The following is a 24,807-nucleotide window of genomic DNA, read 5'->3' on the forward strand; positions in this document are numbered from 1 at the left end:
TTCTGTAGTGTTTTCATTTTCCTTCATTTTGCAAGTCAACCAATGCAGACAGATTTTAATAACTTGCAATAATTTTGCCTCCTGCGACACTTATGCAGGAAAATTGTTTACTTTGATTTCTTTTAACTTTGAGACATGAAGTCACCTACAAAGGTTTCTTGCTGTAGCTTGCTGAGCAAATAAATACTGATCTGACCCTGACCACATACACCAGAAAACGTGGTATGTCATGAAGGTGCATGTATGATATGACAAATATGTATGATCAGTAGCATATAGCTGTGATATGTAACAGATAGGTAATTCTGTTGGGAGAAAACGAAACAAAAACAAAAACAAAGAAAGGCAAGTCAACAAGTTCTCACATCTAGTAGTCACACATTGACATCTTAATGGAAATTCAGTCTGCATATCCAACAGAGATGTCTTTCAAAACAGTCCTTTGGTTTGCTTTTTTTATTTTGCTCGTTTTGTTTTTCTCTCCTCAACATATCAGATAAAAGACAGCTTGACTTTGAATGATATTGTCAACCTGGGATGCAGACAAGCATCTGACTGATATTGAGGGAAAGAGATATAGAGATAAAGTTCTTTAAAGAGTTGAAAGGTCATGACCCCAGCTCTCACCCTGACGATTCCAGTGCTGGTTTCCCAAACTCTGAGACTGCCGTCAGAGCTGGCCGACACGCCAAGGGCTCCTCCAGCAGAGACGTCAAGGCTGTGGATCTAAGGAGAAAGAAATCCAAGGCATGATATGACTGATTGCAGGATTTCTATGCATGGGTCAATCAACGTAAGATCCTCCAATTTTCAGACATATTATCACTCGACTCCCTCCCATTTCTTTTAAAATCCCACCAAATGTTACCCAGAGTGTCTGACAGAAAATCCGAAAATATTTGCCCCATTGCTAAGGTCAATTGGTTGCTAAGATACAGCCTACTATAACAACCAATACGCATTCCAGCAAATGAGTTTATTAAAAAAAAAGTAGTCATTATTCTTAGATTGACTGTTGCCTGGATTTTTAAGAATGGAAAAGCAGAAGATTGTCCAGATCCTTCTTACACTATAGCTATAGCTATAACACCAAATCCAGAATCTTCCGAAAGGTCAATGACTTGAATGTATGGCCAAGTCAGGCAGGGAGAGGTCGTTTCAAGCAGAAAATATCTGCTTGAAACAACCTATTCAATTGGTACACTGTCATAGCTGCAATGTGATTAATGTGCAACATTAACACATGAGAGATGAACTGTTTATGCATGTATTCCAGGGGGACTAGAAGATGCCTTTGGTATCACAAGCAAAAAGAGAATAATTATACACAACTGTAGTAAGCGCATTTTGTCTGTTCTTAATATATCAAAAGTACATAAGAACATGGGTAGTAGTCCACTGAAAGGTTAAGCTCAGTGTTGCTATTTATAGATGAAGTTTTCAATTTGAATGTTTTCTCAATTTGTGTGTGTGTGTGTGTGTGTGTGTGTGTGTGTGTGTGTGTGTTTTTTGGGGGGGGACATAACAAAACAACAGAAGAAAACTTTCCATTTGTCCAATAATGGTTGGCAAAAATGTTGGAACTAAACAGAGCAGTAGTGTGCTTATTGTTAAATGTGAATGATGGTGGTGCAGTCCATCAGCAATACTAGTTGAGCATACAGTGGCAATTACAACATCACAGAGTATGGTATCTTCAAGCAACAAATATACATTAAATAAAAGTGCAAGCTCCTCAGTCTTATTTTGCACAGGCTGGATGAAGAGAGAAACACAACAATGTATTATTACAGTGTATTTATGTTGTAACAAATGCAAACAGAAGGAAACTGACCAGAAATCAAATGAATATAATTTATTGGTGGAAAAATGAGCAAAGAAAATGGGATTCCATCGCGATTTGGAATCCCGATGGAATCCCATTTTCTGTGCTCATTTTTCCATTATTTATCTTGCTTACACTCTTCTGGTGGATGTCCTCCATGGAGGTGCTTGGAGCAATGAACCGCGTGGAGACATTCTTGTCTGGACATGACACAACGACGCTCCTCTGACAAAACAAAACAAAACAAAAACAAAAACAAAAACAAAAACAAGCATTAATAACAAAAATATTCAAATGGAATACATTCTTCTCCATCAATGACCTTGGTTAATAACAAATCACATTGTAGGAAAAGGTTTTATGATTAACATATCAAAGAAAAAATAGAATTTTTTTTTAAATACAAATCTAATGTCATTAAACGAAATATTCTTCATTCTAGAATTTACATTGGAGGCAATTTATTAGAATTTCAAATATGCAACAAATAGCTGAATACAGCTTCATTTCATTGCAAAAAATGTAATCATGTTATTATAATAAGTTCACAACTTAAAAGTTGGTAGAAGACATGCTGATTTTCTATTGAAAAATAATAAAAAGACATATGAGTAACATCAATTTTATAGGATTTCATGATGTAGCATAGAAATTACTGATTATTCTCAAAGAAACACAAATGATCTGGGCCTTATTGCATAAAAGTTACTATTGTGGTAACTTTGCCATCCAATGATAACTACCATGGTAACAATACTCAACAACCAATCAAAATCAAGAATTCCATGGAAGTTACCATTGGATGGCAAAGTTACAATAGTAACTTTTATGCAATGGGCCCCTGAACAAAGAAAACAAAACAGATGACTTTCCAGAAATATACTGCAGGGGAGGTTTAACAACCAGTAGAGACTAGAAAAAAGAAGAAGAGATAATTCACCTTGAAAACTGCATTTACACACAGATATCATAAGGCAGAATTCTCCTCATCCTTCTCCTCTATCTACTCCTATGCTCATGGAACACTGATGATTTGTAATCTCAGAGAACATTATATTTTGAGAGCAGAGGATCAAAAAGATTCAATGAAATGACTTTCTAGATTCAGTATATGATGCAATATTTGGTACCCTGGGGTACCAAATGAAAATCCGCCATTTTGTTGAATTAATTTTTTTTTTTTTTTTTCAGCGCTGTACCCTGGCTTACCAAAAAATGTGTAAAAATATTTTTAGTATTATTTTAGTATCATTATGCACAAAAATGTTTTCTTATTTGTGATTATGCAACAATTAATGCATGCAACTGATCATTATTTTCTGCTCTTAACCTTTTTCTTTCGCACTTCATCTCTTATTATCGACCATTCACGCACGCGTAGAAGATTATAAAGATGGCAGCCCCCATGATCAAATTTTGAAGAAATATAGTTGATCGTGGGGTGAATTTTCTGGGCTTTCGGTGATTATTTTTTTTCTTCTGAAAATAAAAGTTACGGTAGATGATGTTTACAAAATGGTGTGGTGCTAGAAATTACTTTGAAAAACACTTATGGTGCTAGTTCATTGCGACGACTTTGCCGTATCCGAATTCGGAATCGGCGTATCTGAATTCGGATACGCACTATAAATAATGGGCATGAGATGGCGCTATACAATGCGGTACCCCAGTGTACGGCGTGCCGAATCATATCACAATGTAATATATCAAAAGAGCAGCAGAGTCAATCCAAAAGTAACCCCAAATGAAATGAAACAATTGGAATTCAATGACAGCATGCAGACATGAAAACTCAAAACCAAAACTACCATAGTCACCTTAGTTGTCTCCGATACAACAAAGCCCTCGGATGCTATGATATCTGGAACTCCTTGGTCGTTGACCCCTTGTGACCTCAGCTCACCTTCCACAGTCTTCTCACCTTCAATATCATCAGAACAAAAGATGGAAAAATCACAGCAATGCCCAGGTCAACATTCTGAATTTACTAGTACTTTACATATCAATTTAGACAGTGAGTGAAGTCTTTACTTAAACAAGAAGTAAACTACCTATGGATCTCAGCTACCAATAACCTGTTCCACAATTCTGTATGTCATGCAAATACATCTGTATAAGCCACAGCAACACTATTATTCATGAATAACAAGTGCAGTTCAAACTTAAATTCCTAAACAAATATAGTTTGCAAGGTACTGAATAATTAAAATCAATACATTCTACAGTTATCTATTTCATATAATACGGTTGGTTAAAAGTATGTTATCAAACTTTTAGGTTGTGAAAGCAGAAAATAGAGGTCTTTCATAGATTTTCACTTTAAAATAAGCCAATACTTTCATAAATGTCATGTTTCACACGCACTTTAATATTGTTTGATATATGCTTTATAACAGCAGGCAAATGCTAGCTAGTTCTGTACTTTGCGGGCAAAATAAAATGGTTAGCTTGCAATGGTAAAGACCCTAGGCGGAATTTAAACTGGAGGTGGCAGCAGATTAAGAGGGTGGACAAGGACATGGGATAACCTGCTGCATTACTGCTATGAATGATACTGGCTGGCCTAGCTAGGGATTTCATAGCTGTGCAATGAATCATGAACCCGTTGATGAGGACGGTTTGATTTTGCTACAACACACATTTCCCATAGACGCCTGCCCGAGTATACTCGGGACTCGTCCTCAACGGGTTAATATGATAAAAGGATGGGCCTTGGCCCTTGTTAACCACATTGGCCAGGGTTAGGGCCTTGTCTGCAATACCAAACAATATTAAAGAAGAAGGTACAATAATGCAGGAGGTACAATGTAGTCTGCAGATACTGTTGGAAGTGCATTCAAGGGGTGGTATAGTTTTGGTTGAAATGGGGATTCAGGTTTTAACATACATAAGCAATGACATATTTACAGCAGCAGGGGGTCTACAAATACCGATAGAGGCAATACACAGGTTCTACATGACTACAGTTGTTCTCAGGGTCTCAGATTGAAGCAGAATGCACTCTAAAAGTAAAAGTAGATCCGTCATTACTAGCTGCCATTTCACATCACAGTTAAAAGGCCCGTTCAGAAGTCTTACACATTTAACTTAATGAACAATAGCCCTACTGACACAACGAACACAATTTCCAAGGCTCAACGACAACGGTCTTCATAATTCACGTAGGGGGTCTACACGAAAAGGGACCGGGCAGGCAGGAACTGTCACCCCGGCACCGTCGGCCGATACTCCCAACGGCATGCCGCTCATCCGCGTCGTCGGAGCGAACTTACCCGGTGTTCGACAAGTTATCCATGCAACTCCCTCATTTTCCCTGTAATGATACAAAAATTACACAAGATTTAGAGATAGCCATACACAAGTTATGATAAAGCTGCTAAGACAGTGCAATCTACGCAAGGACATTGTAACCTCACCTCAAACTGCGATGCCAGTCGCTCATTAATGATAGTCTGCTACGGTTCGACGCCATTTTCATCCACATGAAATTGCAAAAATACGTGATGTGCATGCCCGCCCCCTAACGATCAAGTGTATGTAGGAAGTTATCGAGTCTTTCTTTTTTATAATAATAAAAACGGCATGCAGAAAGAAAGAAAAAAAAAAAGAAAAGAAAAAAGAAGGAAGGAAGGAAAGAGAGAACGAAAGAAAAGAAGAAAGAAAGAAACAAACAAACAAATAAAGGAAGGAAGAAAGAATCTAAAGAAAGAAAATAAAAGAAAAAAAATAGAAAGAAAGAATTCAAAGAAAGAAAGTACCGGTAATTAAGTAAGGAAGAAAGAAAAAGGAAAGGAAAAACAAAGAGAAAAGAAAAATTGACTTGGGTCATCTATCACTGTGCCGTAATTGGAGCTTGATACTGTTCACGTGCAAGAAGGTCACACATGTATTCCCCTTCGTTCACCTGTGACTTCATCCCAAGTGAAACACAGTAATGTGACAGAAAAGCAACAACTGAATAATATCATATGCAAACAAAACATTCTCTCCTTTTTCCTGCAATACATTTTATAGCAAAATGAACTAACTCCATTCTTGTTAAGTTGAGATAGGCCCTAAACTTTGTGATTAAAGCTGCTATAGGCAACGAAATTAATAAGGAAATAAATCCTTGTTATATATGTCACAAGTGGGCTATTACTGGAAAGGTTTAATTTTGCTTTATCTGATGATGGATTTACTTTGAAATGTTTAAAAATGGCGCTTAGCTCATTTTGCAGTATTAAAACTCTTCAAATAAGGACTAAGTATGTAAGGCCCTATATGATTACATTTCCTTTCTCAATAGAAGACTGTAAATTAATATAGTACTAAGCTCGTACGTGCAAATTAGATGTCTTGATGATAACACAATTTAACTTTTAAAACAAAGCTTGAACAATTACATCATTTGACATACTATAAGATTTTTTTTCTTTTTTTTTTTTTTCATGGAGAGAGGAGCTCTAAGGTCTTCAAAGGCAGATATGGCTGTCCAGGGCATGAATTCCAATTTACGATTATCAATTTGAGTTTTTGTTTTTGTTTCTTTTTTTTTTCAAAGAAACAGTTAATGAACTTAAGTGCACATGCTCGACTATAGATATAGGATTGAACTGCAAAATACTTGTTGAGCTATCTACATAAGAATTAAAATTTTAATATTTTTTTTTTCCCCCAGGGCATGGGAAGGAATCATCTTTAAAATTAATTTTTGTGTTCTGTTTTAGGCAGGGCTCTTTGAACTATTGTTGTTGTTGTTGTTGTTGTTGTTGTTGGTCTTGATTTGAGTAGAGAGAATTAGGTCTTTGGGTTGATATTCTAGGTCTTCCGGGTCTCTCGGTATTTGAGATATAGTCACATTGACTCTTTAAAATATAACTTAATTCTAGATCTATTGAATCCACTGAATGAAAAGTAAGATAGATCACAGCGACCAAGTCGGAAAACATCACAATCATAGTATCTTCAGGCTCATATACAGCTACAGTACCACCATATCCATCTGCCTTTTTGCCACCACGGGTGTAAGGGGGCGGTGGGGGGGGGGGGGGTACGTTATGCACAGTTCACGACACACCCTGTCGGTTTCTGGATCGATGGGACGTGCAGCTGCTAATGCGCTGCGACGCTGTGTGGATGGGGGTTACGATGTATGTGCAACTTAACTGGGTACGGATTTGTCAGACTAATTCGTTTGTTGTTGCTTGGATGCGGACGCCTTCATTTGCGCAGAACGAAACGATTTTTCTCACTCTTGAAGTTCGAGTATTAGGGTCAATCTACTCAACTTTATGGGAATACTAGATATCGAAATCACCCACATGTGACGTGGCCATTGAATTTAACCATTTTTGTTGATTTTTCTGGCAACGTATTGATTTGAGGTAGATCAGAAGGCGATTTTCGTGAGTACCCTTGTTGACGTGTACTGTTGGCTGTCGTAGTCCCACCCCTTAAAAACGATGGAGTGCAATCGTTGCCATCATTTTTAAAACTGGAAATGGAATTGATTATTCTTGATAACAGCGTAAATGGTCGGAAGTGAAACAGAAGAAGTTCTAACGTTATAAGCTAATAATAAATCATTTGACGTCTTGAATACGTTACTGTACAATAGATTTGGTTGAAAATAAAAAAAGACGTAAGACCGAACTGATTAATTTTCTATTCTACTTCCTACGGTACGTATTGGGGTCGCTGCTGCGGTTAACTTCTTTTAGGACCTATGCTATAGAATCTATGATGAGCACTAGAAATGTTTGCACCTCAGATCTGAAGTTATTGTTATGGAATGTTAGATATCAATAAAGATCACTCATTACTGAATCTCTAGCTATCTTCAGTGAAAGTATTGCAAGTGATGCATTGTGACTTATGATGCTTGAGCAAACCTTATCCTAAGAGTAAACCTTTTTTTAGAATAGGCACTGATTTTGTTCCATAAAATCATAATATACATTTGTATGTATGTGCTTGCCTTGCCCTTAGCCCGACCAGATGCCACGCCGTGCTCCGGCGTCTCCATGTGCCGGCCACTTTCTTTTACATCAACTCTCCGTTTTGTATAGTTAGTAGTGTATTTCTATGTGCCTAGAGTTTATTTAAAGCAAGGATGGCAGTCCAGTTAATAGGTTCTCTACATCTGTTCTAGTGAAGTTCCTGTTTCCTGCTAATCCTATATATTTATGAATTATAAGTTCACACATTATACAGTTTAATTGCTGTTGATCTAGCAATAGCGTTATTGCCATCAAAGATGATTGCGGAAGTTCGTCTTCCGTACACTTTTTTTTTTTTTTTTTTAGCAATCCTGTACAACCCAATTCATCCTTTATCATGAGGCAGAAGAGTGTTCTCATATGGGAAAAAAATTAATTAAAGAGCATTGACTATCTTTTTTCTATCATCCATATTTTGTGCACAGGTATCGTCTCACAATGAGTGACCCATCATCAAGCCTTCGGAAGAACAAAAAGATGCCCCTCCCAGGGGTCAAACAGCCACCCGGGTATGCAACGTCTTTTAGATTGTTGTTGATGTTTTGTAATGTTAATGCATGCAACCCTAGTAGAATATCGTGTTGTGAACCTCTGAACACACCACTAAATGGATATGGTATCATGTACATCTCAGAAAGTCAGCTTTCTCAAAGCATTTAATGTATAATATGGTGACAACATTAGTCTAAAAATACAAGAGAAGTATATGGTAATGCAGCAGTGGTATCCAGTATGTTGAGTAAAAAAAAAAAAAAAACAAACAAACAAAGAAACTTACAGATTGATGGTAACATTATGGTATGAGCCATGGGAATCAAACTCAATTTACATGTACAAGTGTAATTTCATTTGCCTTGTTAAAAGGAATCATTTTGTGTTTTGTTGTTGTTCTTTTTTTTCCTTCTGGTATCCCTGCTGCTTACAGGCAAAGGAGTGTACCTTTCAGAAATCAACCAGCGGACTTTCTTGGTGAGTGACACATGAAATATTGTCTTTCACATCGAGCGCACACTGTGAAGTCTTCATTTACATCTCAGCATTCTGCACTCTTGCAATGATTTGTTCCATAATATGTAGTGTTCCAGTGTATTAGACAGTGTTGATGGCTTACTGGTAAACTGTACTTTTACCACTGACATCAAGTATGTGTTGTTGTTTTTTATGAAAAAAAAAGGAAATATGTGTTGTAATAAGATGACAGTGTTTGTGGCAGTATTGACTAGGATGGGAGTACAGTATTTGTGTGTAGTGTTGTATTATTTAGTGATCATACAACTTGCTAGCTCATGACCATGGACACTAACTGGGCCCCATTTCATAAAAGATATTAGGATTGCAACTCTTTGCTATAATGGGAGCTTCCCAGAGAAACAGCCATCAGGAAGCTGGATTCTTGTCATTACCATGACAATTACCATGCTAGGAAGAGTTGTTATCACAGCAACTTTATTTTTATGAAATGGGGCCCAGTTGGACAGGATGCCTTTGGTTGAAACCTACAAAACAATTTAAACCAGATTGATTTTTTTTTAAATAGAATTTTTTAATGTTTATTCAAAAACTTTTATAGGCATTTAAGAGAAAAATTGATCCTAGTTCTGATTCTTTCCACCGAATCAGCCACCCCTGAACTTGATGACATGGATGACATTCTGCACAGGACTTCATCCAGACTATCCACAACCAGCATCAGGACTGACCTGGGGTCAGTCCCAGGTCAAAAGGTCAATCACCTGCCCAAGATCAGCTCCAAGGACAAGAAGAATGGTAGGAGGCCTCCTTTGGGGAAACTTTATGATCTTGCCCTCAGACGCCATGTGTATGTTTTGGGGTCCTGTAAAAGTTGAAATTTTTGTGCATTTCGCGCGACCAGAATCTAGCTCGAAAATGAAAACACAGGAATATATTTTGCCTGCCTTATGTACCACTATGTAATATGTTGATTCCACGGAATTAAAAACATGCACAATTCATCTTACCCGGCCAAGAGCAAAAAAATTACTCACAGGAAAATATCCACTTTTACAGTAGGGGCCTATGGTATAGTAGAGTGTTTTGAGAAGTGAACTACATTTTTGTGAAAACTGTAATCTACTGAACTAGAACCAGTATCAAACCAAGCGAAGATTTTCAGGAGACTTAAGATGTGTACAGAGATACACAGATGCCTACATAGACATGAACGGAAATAAAGGGGGCTTGACCTAGTGACATGTGCATACAGGGGATATTATAAATAATGCTCTGTGCATGTATGACATTTATGAGGATGCTCGCGTCATTAAATAGCAGGAATGCCAAGTTCAAAAAATTTTATGAGTGAGATTTCATGACTCGGCATCTTGGCGAGCGAATGTGCGCGCGAGCGAGGGTGTGGGAGGGGTTTTCCCCCCCCCCCTGTGGCCTCCCACGGTAGGGAGCATTTTCAATTTTTCGCTCTTAATGATGCGACCAGGTGCATACTTAAGTGACTATTTTCTACTTATTTTGAAAGACAAAAGGAAAATATACCTTCAATTGCAACTATCATCTTAATTTTTTGAGCTATGCTCATTATTATAGGCCCAAGTTGCAGACTTCGCCCGATGCGTGAGAAAAATGGGTGCCATGCGTGAGATCGTGAGACGGCCCCTAAATGCTTGAGTCTCACTCAGAATGCGTGAGACTTGGTAGCTCTGAAATAGGAGATAGTGACACTGAAAATAGACTAAAATAGACATGAGGGAAAGAGAAAGAGGGTGGAAGGGAATGTGAAAATGCATTGAAAATTATGATCTTAAAATTTTCTTTGTCAATATATTCCCTTATTAATATGTATCCCTGAGGTTAGCTTTAGCTGTAGTGTATACTTCAACTCTCTCTCTCTCTGTACACTACATGTATTTCTGCAAGAAGAGGTGTCATGCCCTTAGTCCTGTATAAGGGATTGATAAGTTTCTGCAGGTGACTGAAATATGTCCCCTTCTCTGCTCCCCTATTCTACTCCCTCCCCCCCCCCCCACACACACACATACCACGCCATTTTCCTGCAGCACCTTCCGATCTAGACCTGATGTCCAGCATGATGAGCCGGATTGCCAAGCTGGAGCTGCAGGTCAAATATTACGCCAAGGAAATCATTGAAAAGGTGAGAGGTCATTCGGCGCTTCAAATCATCCACATTTTTGATTTGATATCGCAGCATGGCAATTGTCAAATGTACGCTCTTTTGTGTCCTTGTTTTCGTATTGTCTGACATACTGCCTTGTGCATTGTGAAAATTCTTTCTGTTCTCTCTCTCTCCTCATCATTCAATGCATCAAGATTTATCATCAGCCTCTTATATGGAAATTATTTCCCAACTTTTGACAAGAATTAAAGATAATAAAAAGTTTTGGTACCGGTACCTCAAAAGTTTCCCTGAATTTCCTTGTCTTAGTTTGTGTTTCAGGTTAAAGTACGTTGTCTGTGAGACTTACTCGCCCCAAAGTGCTCTCATGTCTTAGTAATCATGCAATAATGGTTTCGTATCAGAGCCGCCGCCGTACGGCGGCGAGGTACAATGTAGTATTGTACGAAACCACTGACTGCGACCAGCGTGCAGCCCCATACGCATAGCTAACTGCGACCAGCAGCCCCATACGCATAGCGTAATGGGGCTTCGCATTGTAGCATTCAGGATCATGACAGATTTAGTATCGCGGGTAAATGTCAACTTAAAATCCAAAAATTTTTTCAATTTGAAGACTTACCAATTAAGTTGAAGTATTGAAAACAGGCTTCGGACAACGCTTGGTTTTGCCAATAGTCCCTTTCTGTTCGAATTGATGACTGAATGTGACTCGGTCGAGAGGACCTTGGGAGAGCTACATACACTGAATACTACGGCCAGCGCATGCGCACACAAACATCTTATCCGTTCATGGATTTGAAATTTGTGCGCATGTGATGTGTTCGCATGCACTGGCTGTAGTATTCAGTGTATGTAGCTCTACCAAGGTCCTCTCGACCGAGTCACATTCAGTCATCAATTCGAACAGAAAGGGACTATTGGCAGAACCAAACGTTGCCCAAAGCTTGTTTTCGATACTTCAACTTAATTGGTAAGTCTTCAAATTGAAGACATTTTTGGATTTTAAGTTGACATTTACCCGCGATACTAAATCTGTCATGATCCTGGATGCTACAATGTGAAGCCCCATGATGCTATGCGTATGGGGCTGCCGGTCGCAGTTAATTGCATGATTACGAAGACATGAGAGCACTTTGGGGCGAGTAAGTCTCACAGTGTTAGTTATATGAAAGGTACTTTAACCTGAAACACAAACTAAGACAAGGAAATTCAGGGAAACTTTTGGGGTACCAAAACTTTTTATTATCTTTAACACTAATCTTCAAACTGATAGCAACAAACCAGTTCTCAGCTCACAAAGATAAGAGGTTTGTGCTGTGAGCGTAGACATGTTCTGTAGCTTTTGCATGATGTTTTTAAAATGCTTTCATTTTTCTTTTTGAAAATTTGAGAAATTTATGACATTAGATGTAGAAAGGAATCATATCAAGTCATATTCCTAAGATTTTGAATACTACGGCAGACGACATGTACACCTTCTATTTTGTTACCATATATCGTAACAGTGACCACAGCAGCAACATGGGAAATAAGTGCCATCATTTTGTAAGAAGTGATTTTACGGATTCCCCATGATTATTTGAAATGATTACTGATTGTTATCAGGATATCAGCTCACTTATGAAATTTGTAAGAATAAAATTATGTACATGTAGATATCATGTACAGTACACAGTGTAGCTGGATTCTTATGATGTCACATTATCTTTTAACAGAACTCCTTTGAATATGTTTTTTTTTTTCCTTTCATTTCACTTCAGGACAAGAGAAATAATGTACTAGAAGAGAAGTTAAAATTGATGCAGAAGTACCAAGGTGAGACACCATTTTCTGTCAAATTTCTCGTTAATATATTATTTTAATGTTTTTATGATGAATTCAGACTGTCTGTTAGAGTTATGGATGTGATAGTAAAACAAGTTTATTTGTTCTTGTAGAAGCAAGATACCAAACTCCTTTCCATTCAGGTTGTCCTTATCTGTCACTAATAAATGTGATATCCCCTTCTAGCTCCTGCTCGGGGGAAGAAAAGCTTTTGTTGTCTTTCAGACATAAAGAATTTCATGAATGCATTCCCTGTTTGATAACTTTATCAAGGTGTGCAGGTTTTCTTTGTGAAGAAATGTATGTGTATTTTAGAAGAAAACGGTCCTCAAAGAAATTCTGCTACCTTTCATATGTATTCTTTCTCTTTGCTTATAAGTGGGGGAGCAGGATACATGTAGTCCCATTTGAACACTGTGCCTATTCAAGCCTGTTTCGCAAGGGAGCATAGTGGTAGTGTGAGGTCCGTTTCTAAAAAGATACAAAATACTGTAGAATGAAGTTCATTCCTGCAATGGCATTCATTACACACCATTCGTAACTAGTGGACAGTCAGAAAAAGATGCTGATATAGTGATTTTTACTTGTTAATCATTTGACAATCACTGAGAAATTGAAGGATAGGATAGCAAGAAGATATGCTGACTGAGGCTTGGACATGGTGTTTCTCCATGTTCAAAATACAAAATATTGTAAAAATGAAGTTCATTCGTGCAATGGCATCACACAACATAAAACTAGTGGACAGTCAGAGATAGATGCTGATATGGTGGTTTTTAGTTGTTGTTCACTTGACAATCACTGAGAAATTGAAGGGTAGCAAGAAGGTCAGCTGACTGAGGCTTGGACATTGTGTTTCTCTCCATTTTCTCTTTGCCCCACAGGGGAGTCGGATGTCGAGTCACAGAGGGTCAGAGAGCTGGAGAGGAAGTGCCAGTCACTCCAGGAGCAAATACAAGACATGGAGGTACAGTAGGCCAGTGGGGAAGGAGGAGTGTGTTACTAGGGCACGCCCTAAACAAAGTCCTGGAGTATTACAATGCGTAGGCTTCCAGATGCTCTGACAGATTTGCATTCATAGCATGGTGTGTTAGACAGATCTCGCGGCACCTTTGAACATAAGATCCTAGCTTCAGTTCATATCAGGCCTTGTGTATGCATCCTTGGAAGGAGGAGATGTGTTAGTCACGCCCTGCCGCCCTGACCCAGGTGTGCTGGTGCTGTCATACCAATGGCAAGACACATTGGGAGAAGTATGGACACTGAAGATACTGCCCTGGATGAATAACACTACGGCACCATCAATAGTGATGTAATCATTAATATTGTGGAGGGTTTTTGTTGTTGTTGAGATAATCAATTATAATTCATGTACAATTATTATTGCAATTTAGGTGAAGCAGTAATAGTAGTAGTTGATAGTAGAAGTAGCAGTAGTGGTAGTAGTAGTAGTAGTAGGAGTAGTAGTAGTAGTAGTAGTAGTAGTAGTAGTAGTAGTAATAGTAGTAATGATAATAATGATAATATTAATAATAATGATAGTAGCAAGTAGTTTTATCATTATCATTATAGTTATCAATGTTTTTTTTATCAGTTATTGTTATAGCAGTTAAAAGGTAGGTGTTTGCAAGTGTTTAGGATGGCAATATTAACGTAAATACACCTTGTCATGTCTTCTTGAACTTGAAGGACTTTCTTTCAGACTATGGCATGGTCTGGGTTGGAGGAACGCATGCAGAGGACGACCCACAAAGTTCAAAGGTCGAGGGGCTGTATGAAGACTTAACAGAGAAAAGAACTGCTGGCACAGAGTCTGTGTGGAGACCAGGTGAAATATTGTGCAGAATCATATATTACTGTCTCTTTTTGTCTGTTTCTCTGTCATTCCTTCTCTTTTCATCTCTCTTTCTTCTAATTTTCTCTCTTTCTGTTTCTTTGCTTCTCTACGAATTCATTCATTCTGCGATTTATTGAGGTACATGTGTACTCAATTTTTGTATGGCACTTTTTGCATTCAAATTGACTTGTATTGCATACAACGTACATGTACGTTGTACATGAAAAACCATACATTGTAACAAACGCAAAACACGTTTAACGTAGGAATGATTTCCCACTGTTAAGCAAGTGTAGCTTTTAATATGCCACGTTTGCACGTCCGACTCGGTCGACGGCATGCCAACTCCGCATATTCTGCTCAAAGACACAAACCCGCCCAAACCCATCGATAAATCGTCAAATGCCGCAGTACAATGAAAGTGTTTCTCGCGCTTCCGTTCCTCTCACATATACTGTATACGCTATAATTTTCGCGTACATAAATTTTCGCGAATTGCCGCTGTCACACATTTTCGCGAGTGGTTAAATTCGCGATTGGGGGACAAGAGAAAATATGAAGTGGCAAAGAAAGTGTGAATTTTCAACTTACTAGCAAATGAGAATGATACTACAATTTGTAGTTATACACTGCATGAAAAAGACTTGCCAAACTCTGCGAACTAGTAAGTTAGAATTCAACATTTTTGAAGTGGTTAGGTCCATCGCGCTAGATTTCTGACGAGTGGTCCCCTTGCGATAATGGATTTGCTCTCTACAGTATTCGTAAGTAGACGTGGACGTGCGTAAGAAAGCTTAGCCAGGATGGTCTGTTCGGTAAGCCGTGACATGGTAGTACTGAAATGTTCGTATCATCAAGGCAAGGGATTCATTTTGGAAGGTAATATTTTCACGTGTCGTTAATTTCACGAATAGCTCCCGACTCGCGAAATTCGCGAAAATAAAACCCCCGCGAAATATATAGCGTATACAGTAGCTTGCATGTTATGTTGTGAAAGACTAACAAGAGGTCTTCCCTACTCGATTTGTGTGTAAAATTATAAGTTTCTGTCACTGTTCTGTGTGCAAAAGTCATGCCTTTGCAATGATTTAGCTACTAGTCATTTGAAAAAAAACCAACAACAACATAGATTTGTCATAGAATTTACATCGAAGCAAAGCTTGGCATTTTCTCTACAATTTTACTTACTCACTATAATGTCCAGCTTAACAGAAAGATATAGAAGTGAAATAGATTTGAAAAACAGAGTGCTTTCTCAAAGCATGACAACATTGGTGTCTCAGAATAATGTGGCACACGGGGGGGGGGGGGGGGGGGGGGGGATTTACACCATGGCATATAAAGAGTTAAAGTGCAATCCCTGTTTTCAAGATTCCCACAGCATTCCTTTGCACAGATGATGCAAATTGCCCCCTTGAGTGGGTAGACAGTTCGCACATTTTCACACACATCCTATAAATTTCCATCATGCCTCAGGTGCCTCCGTTGTCTCGGGTCAAGGGGCCGCTCCAGACTTTGACCTCGTCCTGAAGAACATCCGGGAGCTGAACGTGCTTGCCGGGGAGGGGGAGAAGAAAATCCAGCACACAGTGGGTGGGGCACGGTTTAAGACCGTGGACTCCATACCGCTGACTCTGTTCGCCAATGGCATCTTCATGTTCAGCGGGCCATTCAGGTCCTATGAAGAGCCGGAGACCCAGGTAACTGCTTAATTGAATCGGCTCAATTTGTTGGAAATCATGTTTGTTTACAATGTAGGTCTGTTTGGGCATATCATACACCAGACAGGCATACAATAAATGAATATGCACCATAGAGAGGCATTTCGTATTTGTCTGCAATTACACATTTAAAGAGAATGTGCAATAGAGTACTGATGTGTGATGTCATAGCTATTTATCGCCACGGAAACTTGTGACCCTGCACCTCAAAATAAACAAAAAGTCGCCAGACATGAATCTTTAGTTAAGACCATATTCTGAAAGAACAGACTTTAAGCTTTAAAATGATGTATAACTCAAATCAAATGGACTCTCCTAACCTATCTAAATATTGGAAAGAAAGCACAAACCCAGAAAAAGTGTGAACTGAGAAAAGAGGCTCCGAAGTACAGTGTCTATTCAAGCACTTAATCTTTACCAAACCGTGCTGGCTATGCGATGAATGGGACAAAAAACAGGAAGTTAACCACCAGAGTAACAACAATGAAGGGATTATCAGATTAAACTGAAATTAAGCATGCCGTATTAACACATTCTGTCCATAATAAATACCAACTTTCAAAGCAGTAGCACTATCCTTTCAAAAGTTATTAGAGTTGAAAGTGTAGAGTGTGGACAAGGTTTTTCAGAAATGAAAAAGGGATTGTAAAGACACACCTAATCACACTATTCTACCAAAAATGTTAGAAATAAACTGCTAAAATAACACACTTTCCTGCCCGTTTTATGATACCAAATTTTGGCATAATGTAAAAGAAGACCCGCTCTTTCAGAAAATATGAAAAAGTCAAGTTCGGCTAGGTTGACCCATTTCACATATTTTCAGTCCTCACGCAAAATCAGTGTGTGCGACTTTATGTTCGTTTTGAGGTGCATGGTCACACTTGTTCTTGACAACCTCACGTAGTACCGACTATTTGTGAATGTGATAATTGCTAACCATGCTCGTACCCGGTTCTAACCTAATGCCTGAAGCCTTGTGCAAAGGTATTTTGTGTATCTGGGGCCCGAGCCGTTTCATAAAACTTGCTATCAGTGGCAGCTGCCACATTTCTATGACAAATTTGCTCTCAGCCAATCAGATGCAAGGATTTCAGTAGCTTAATTGTCACATCTATGACAACTTGTCACTGATGACAAGTTTAATGAAACGGGCCCCAGCTCTAAACTATAACAAAACACTGAGAGGCCATTGTCACTTTGGTTCTCCATAGTCTCTTGTTGAACAGTGAATTTCTGTTGTGAATGTTGACTACAGGGAAACCTAGTGAAGATGTTCTTGCTCACAAAGAGGCAATACTGCTTTTTAGTAGTTTCCATTTTTCATTACTGCCTTTTATAGCTGGTTTCTATATTAGTTCATTTCTAGCGTGGTGAAAATCGACAGTCCTGGTAACCTTGTAATGATGGGATTTCCCTGTACTGGAAAAATAACATAGAATGGGTGTTCAAGTTTCTGTAATAATACATTGTCAAACATTTCAAGGTGATCGTTTATGATACGTGGAAATGTAATTGCATACATTTTATCCTTGGTAGTGTTATGGGTATTCATCTGTTTTCACTTCAAAGTAGCTACATTCTCTTCAATCCTTCTTGTTTGCAGCGATGTATGCAAGACTTGATGGAAGGCTACTTCCCGTCAGAGCTGCAGTCCCGATATCCAGACGGCGTACCCATCAATGTGAGTTTGGTGTTAGTGTAGTGCTGTAAGATGTGCATGTCAGTTATCTCCAGCTGATACAGGTGTATCAACTGCAGTGTTCGTGATTGGTACACTCTGCATTTTTTATGCTTTCCCAGTCCTGGGAATTACCCAAACAATGTACCTGTCAAATTGAGTTTGGTATTTAATAGCAGAGCGCTATATGACCTAGTGTCATTTCTCAAGTTTTCCATGGTGTGTAGAACTGGTGAAAGGTGAATATTCAGTTTGATACTATCTCAATTTGTGTATATTTTGGTCTTTCAGTCTTCCTGTGACTGAAACTGAAGAACCATTATCCAGAAACATATCTTCATATCTTACACACTATAGCCACAAAGACAATGTTCTCAAGTGTTGCTACAGATATCATGAGAAAGCTTTAGATTTTAGACGTGCGGACGTTCAAAGGGAAAAAAAACATGGTCTGAGCGTGCGCTACTGCGCACGCTCAGACCATGTTTTTTTCCCTTTGAACGTCCGCGCGTCTAAAATCTAAAGCTCCCTATTATCTAAACCAGTCATAACCATCATTTCAGAATTCTGCTGCTGCAACTCATTAATGTCTTTCATTTTGGCCGTCGAAGGGTTAATTTGCAATGAGCCCAGTTGACTTTCTGTTAAAGATCCCCACACTGCTTTCCTTGAAGTTTTGTGTCTTTTCTTTTTTCCCCCTTCTTTTGTTGTTGTTGTGATTAGGTCAATGACCAGCGGGACACAGTCTTCCGGGACCAGCGAGTGGAGGAGAACTTTCCGGGAACGGGACTCACTCTGGGCGGTGACACAGACTTGCCCTCCAGACTGGTACCCTCCAACCTTGATAAGGCTACAAGTATGGAGAGCAGTGGGCCGCCAGTGAGCGAGGGTCATACACCACTCCAAATGAGAGAGACCAGCAAACCCCCAAGTAAGATATGACTTAAATCTCCAGGCCCCCAAGTCTTAAAAAGGGTCAAGATTAAACTTTACAAAAAAGAAAGGAGAAAAAGAAAGGCTCTTCTTAAGCCAATTATGGAGTGCTAATTTCAAACTTTTAAAGCCATAATTTTGATTATTTCCACGAATGAATGAGTTGAAACAAGACAAGAAATCATCAAGTGATATGACACTCCTTACTGAAATTTCTAAATCAAAGTTTGTCTCCATCTTTTTTTCTTTTTTCTTTTTTTTTGTAAATGTAGGAGTTTCTGAAAATTACATCATTATTCTGTTGCATTTTATGCAAATTTAGTATGGTTTTCCCCCATTGTGTGAAATGTGTGTTTTTATTCAGTGTAATAGCTGTTAATCCTACTGGATTTGTATGCAAATCATTGCAAAGATAGAGAAACTGATATGAGTATCCTATCTTCTAATTGCAATCTTCTTTGCACATCCTCTTGCAGTCGAACCAATGTCCGTTGACCAGTTCCTCAATAAGCTTCGCCCGACGGTCACCAGCGACGGGAAAGTGTTGGACGTTCGATCTTCAGTGGCTGACTTGCTGAGGGTGAGGCAGAAAGGAAATGGGCCTTGCGTTTTATCGCAAAGGAAAACTCCCGAAACTTGTGTGCTTATGATGTGTACTCCCCAATTTATGATATGTTTGTGAAGCTCACGGTGGTCAAAATGTTCCAATACTATTTGAAGGTTTCAGTTGTTGAAATTTGGTTATAATATGTGTCATTTGTACCTTTATGAATATTCTGGTTTCATATTCTTCTTAGCATGGTGTGTAAAATCTTGTAGAAAAAAAAAAGATACAGCAGCAATTTTCTAAAGGGATCCACACATACAACCTGCAACATTTATTGAGGTAATGTAGATAGGACTGTGTACATAATGTTGTTTAGCAAATATCGTCTGGAGATAGATTTGATATCAAAATGATAACATACTTCAGAGTTCTTGGTAAGACTACTGCGAAATCTTTCTGTGCAAATGGAAAGTATTTGTGTGTGCTCATGTTTTCTTTGAATACTGTAGAAATCTATTTGCCTGCTTTGGGGGCAAAGGTCAAGCTTTCAGGGGAAATATTACACTCATTACTCTGACTTTAATGATCACAGTACGCTTTCATTTTACACCTTAAAGGGGATGGCTAGTAACTGATCAGTGGGAATCAGTGGGAATGCTAGGGGATGATTGTTCCAATTCTTGTGGGATTCATTTAACTCTTTATGTGCCATGGTGGAAACCCCCTCTGTGCCACGTTATTCTGAGACACGAAGGTAGTCATGCTTTGAGAAAGAATTCTGTTTTTCCGATTTGTATAACTTCTACAAATTTCTGTTTAAGATGGGCATAATAGTAGGCAAAGTCAAAGAGGAATGCCAAGCTTTGTTACGATATAAATTGTATGACGAATCTATTTTCATTTTTTTTTTGGAATGACCAGTTTCTACATTACTGTAAAGGCATGGCTTTGGCACATAAAACCGTAACAGAAACTTAGAATGTACAAGCAAATCTAGTTGGGAACATCGCTTGATAGTCGACCACCACATAGACCTAATGCAAGTCGTATATGAGGAGAACAAAAGCACGAGAAACGCTTTCATTGTGCCGCGGGATTAGCAGTAATTAGCGGTTTATCGATCGGTCTTGGTGGCTTTGTTTGTTGAGCAGAATATGCGAAGTTGGCACGCCGTCGACTGAGCCGGACGTGCGAACGTGGCACATAAAGAGTTAAGAGTACATTATGTATCTATTGTTGTGTGAAAATTATTTGCTTCAGAATGGTCTCATATTCAAGTAATGTGCAGTTTAATGTTTCCAGGTTAGCATGCCTGTACAGTGACGGGGCATTAAACTGCACATTACTTGAATATGAGACCGTTCTGAAGCAAATAATTTTCACAGAACAATAGATATATAATATACTCTTAAATGAATCCCACAAAGATTGGAACAATCATCCCCCAGCATTCCCACTGATTCCCACTGATCAGTTACTAGCCGTTCCCTTTAATAGGAGGTCACAACTGGGAGATGAGTATGTTGTACTTAACCCTTTGGGTGCTTTGAGTGTGTATTGGCACAGAAAACCACACATCGAGCCATTATACTTGTACACTATCCAAAGTCCCTGGCACAGAGAGGATTTAGGAAAACCATAAGTAATCACACTTTTGTCCCATTTGGCCTATCTTGTCTGTACAGGAGGAGACAATACCAAACGCAGTTACTGTCGTGGACACCCCCATCGTTCAGGACATCCGAGAGAGGGCCATGTCGGGCAAGCAGGGTCACGCCATGGAGAGGCCGCTGTCCGCGAGGGGCTCTCCGAGGAACAGAGTGACAACTCTCCGCGTAAAGTCGGAGAAGGGCGACCACACGTTCATCCTCAAGCTGCGGTTCAGGGACACCATCCGAGATCTGCGGATGCATCTCAACAAGGAAAGGTACACTGTACGGCGGAAATCCTGAAGCTTTGATTGTGCCAATTTTTGATAGAATCTAATAGTTGGACCGCAGTGCCCTAGTTAATGAGGAATACATGCACATTTTGATTACGAATCTCGTGCAGCTAACGTGCGCTCAGAGTGTGCAAGCGCAATACGAGATTTGGTGAGATTTTCTGGAGAGTCGACTAAGAAGCGAGCAATTGATCAGGTGACAAACTTAGTGTCACTTAGTCTGTGGATTAATAGTTATATGAGATTGCACTCTTTCTATTTTGAATGTTATTATATAAATCTACATTTCATCAAAGTTAAACATAAAATACTTTGTAGTGAAAGGCGTTTGACATATCGCCACATGTTGCTGGTCCTAATTTTCTCATTTCCTTATTCAATTGTCTAATTTCAATGTAATTTCGGCCCTGCTGAATTTCTGTGCTCCCCAACAAAATCATTTGCCATCATAGAAATCCTCCGATATCTAGAGAGCAAATTATGATTTCCTTGAACCATGTTTCAGCTCATTATATGTGCAAGTCATCTTACGTTTATGCATGAAAGATTGTGAAATAAAGCATTTTTCTATGTGCTGCGGTCTGACTGCTAATGTTAGTTGAAAAATGTCGAGTCTGAGATGGCAGATGGCATTTTAACATTTTTTATTCATTTATATGAGCGCAAAGATGTAGTCATGAAACGTGACAAAGGTTTTAAGGTTTGCCTCTACTACAATACATTTTGTTACAACACACACACACGCACACACTCATAAACAATTGCGAAAGATAATGACAAAGATAACATCAGTGATAACAGGGACAACATAGTGATAATAATTGTAATAATGGTAATAACAACCAAGCACACTGGCAAGGTTCTGACACCAATTTGAAAGATAAGAATTTATCTTTGCCCGATGCCAAGGCTATTGATGATAACGACTACACTCTGATTGGTGACGCTGTCTAAAATCAGCCTTCGTTCTTTTTCACTATGCACTGTACGTTTATATTCAACATGTTCGTACCGATGTCAATATATTTATAATACAAGTTTAACTTGCTGTCTGTTACTCCAGTCTTGTATTTTGTTGTCATTATTTTGTTCATGTTTTGCTTTTAAATGCAATGGTCCAACAGGAAATCGCAGTCTGTGGACTACGATCTGGTGACCACATTTCCCAATCGAGTCTACACGGATCTTGATTCCACTTTGGAAGAGAACGGACTGACGCCCAATGCTACCATTCTCCTGAGGCTGAAAAAGAGATAGTGCCGCAAAAGAGATAGTGCCGCACCGGACACTGCGAGCTTTGAAAGTGAGACTGGACGATGAAAATCATTGCACCTGATGTAATTGTACGAAGAGTGCCAACATATCAAATGAGAATTTATTATCAGAGATGACTTTTCCAACAATTGCAAGGGCAGAAACTGTTTTACACCTCTCAAAACCTTTAAAATTGTAAGATTTAACAGGTTAAGAATGCTGGCTGGTTTCAGAAACCTCACAGCTATTCTCAGTCTAGCTTGCCACTTATCTCTTGTTCTGAGAACACAAGTCCTCCTGTGAGGTTACAGTGTTGTAGAAGTTCTCTTTGTATGCCTGGCGATAGTCAAAAGTATGGAAAGCTATCATTCTAATTCTCTAAAACCTTTTTTTTTTTTTGCATGACATTTCCCCTGTTAGTAGGCTTAAAGGTTTTTGTTTTCTTTTTGTTACACATACTTTTGTTCATTGCATGCTATCCAAGTTTGGAAAAAAAAATGAAATGAAAATAATTTAACGGTGACAGGGCACAATAACGGCATAGTAACTTACTTACTTACTGCCCCTTCCAAATCGAATTTAATGTCCTTCTTGTCCTAAACTGATACAGTAACTTTGCGTAATGTTGACGATGAAGTTGAATTGAACTGAATTGAAAAGGTGTTGACACAATACCAGCGTACACCATCATTTCAGTGTCTGTATCATATTCATGCAAACCAGAGGGATACACAGTCTGACCTGTCTGCAACAACCACTCGAGGGGGGAAAAAAAATTGGCTGTTATAGACAGGTGGTCTTTGTAGATACATTGTAGGTTCAAAATGACGGCCATTGTGAAGGACATCTTCTCCATGTATGTTAATCAAATAGCCTGCCCCTTCAAACCATCACTTGTTGCCTTATCTACTGTAAAACATGATATATTCGCGGCATGAAATTTTCGCGAATTGGAGCCAACAGCCTTTTTCGTGGCATGAAATTTTCGCGAATTGGTACTGGCATTCAATGCATGTCGTGTAGACAAAAGCTTTCGCGTGCATTTTAATTTCGCGAATTTTGGCACTCACGAAATTTGCGAAATTAAAATGCACACAAAAATTCCTCGTTTTACAGTATGTAGACAAATTTTAGTGGCCTTTGTTTATAATACAACAGCCAACAAAGCTATGGCCAGTTGTTCTATTGCCATGCACCGTTGGGCGGTCGTGCACAGTTGTCAGTCATTCAGTCAAAACTGAGTCTCTGGTCACTGGTCGCTTTATGCAGGTGGTTGCTGTACACAAGGATTTTAACTACACATTTTCTATGTGAGCGATTTCCACATGGTCACTTTATTTGGGCAGGTGGTCTTTAGAGACACATGTAGATGGTCAGTAGAGCGTCTCTTGTTGTAATGCAGCAGCCTTTTCACTATGCAATTAGATCTTTGAATATTTCCAGTGGAAATGATATGTGTACAGTGTACATATGAATTTTACGATCATTTGAAAGCCATCACCGAAAAACCTCTAACCATCGAATCTGAATGGAAACACTTTAGTGAACCTTCCTCCTCTTCCACATCAAATAACACCTTGATCATTCTCAGACTTGATAGTATTTCAGTCAAGAAAAAAAAAATCATGTCTTTTTCAAATTTATGTGGAAAGTGCAATGTGTTTTTGTGAATGTCAGTATGTGATATTTAGTCTGTGTATAAATTACCGCCTCCTTTTTTTCACGACTATTCAACTGTGATTCAAGTGTTTTTGTCATCTAATAATACAAAGCAAACTAGTAAGTCATACATGTAGCTTTCATGCCAATTCATAACTATTTGGCACAGTATGGTAGCTATTTCAATGTAGAACATTTTCTGAACTGTGGAGATATTTGCATACAACCTGCTTGAATTCATATATCAGAAGTGAGCTGTAAGTCAGTCTTTTGAGTACAGATTTCTGTGAAAATTACATGATGTGTTACATGCACAGGGATAAAGGGAGGAACATCCTGATCCTGAATTCATAATCTTTGACAACATCAAGTATAAACATGTGACTTTGTGCTCGACTGATGAATGTGACTACCCGGCTCAAAACCCACGCAGTCAGAGTAGGGTTCTCTGAAGTGGGCCAAAATAGTCATTTGGGTTGACTGACTCAAGT

General features: G+C 38.8%; 2 protein-coding genes across 2 annotated transcripts in view; one reads left to right on the top strand and one right to left on the bottom strand.

Moving 5' to 3' along the window:
- Positions 1 to 5,297, bottom strand: part of LOC139730794 (proteasomal ATPase-associated factor 1-like) — a 74,680-nt gene extending 69,383 nt beyond the window's left edge. The window contains exons 1-5 of the mRNA XM_071641667.1: positions 5,242 to 5,297; positions 5,098 to 5,138; positions 3,643 to 3,746; positions 1,961 to 2,050; positions 628 to 726 (exon numbers count right to left, since the gene is read on the bottom strand). Coding sequence (XP_071497768.1) covers positions 628 to 726; positions 1,961 to 2,050; positions 3,643 to 3,746; positions 5,098 to 5,138; positions 5,242 to 5,297 — 390 coding nt within the window. The remainder of the gene's footprint in view (positions 1 to 627; positions 727 to 1,960; positions 2,051 to 3,642; positions 3,747 to 5,097; positions 5,139 to 5,241) is intronic.
- Positions 5,298 to 8,244: 2,947 nt separating this feature from the next.
- LOC139730201 (UBX domain-containing protein 11-like) lies at positions 8,245 to 22,660 on the top strand. The gene is made up of 13 exons (XM_071641102.1): positions 8,245 to 8,315; positions 8,732 to 8,775; positions 9,427 to 9,573; positions 10,839 to 10,933; positions 12,679 to 12,733; positions 13,627 to 13,709; positions 14,432 to 14,570; positions 16,056 to 16,279; positions 17,907 to 17,984; positions 18,705 to 18,912; positions 19,391 to 19,494; positions 21,147 to 21,388; positions 22,528 to 22,660. Exons 1-13 carry the CDS (start codon positions 8,245 to 8,247, stop codon positions 22,658 to 22,660), a joined length of 1,623 nt encoding a protein of 540 aa, XP_071497203.1.
- The last annotated feature ends 2,147 nt before the right edge of the window (positions 22,661 to 24,807 follow it).

This window comes from Diadema antillarum, unplaced genomic scaffold (assembly GCF_040938485.1).
Source record: "Diadema antillarum isolate AM-2024a unplaced genomic scaffold, OU_Dant_1.0 scf00000022, whole genome shotgun sequence".
In the NCBI taxonomy this organism is placed as follows: domain Eukaryota; kingdom Metazoa; phylum Echinodermata; class Echinoidea; order Diadematoida; family Diadematidae; genus Diadema; species Diadema antillarum.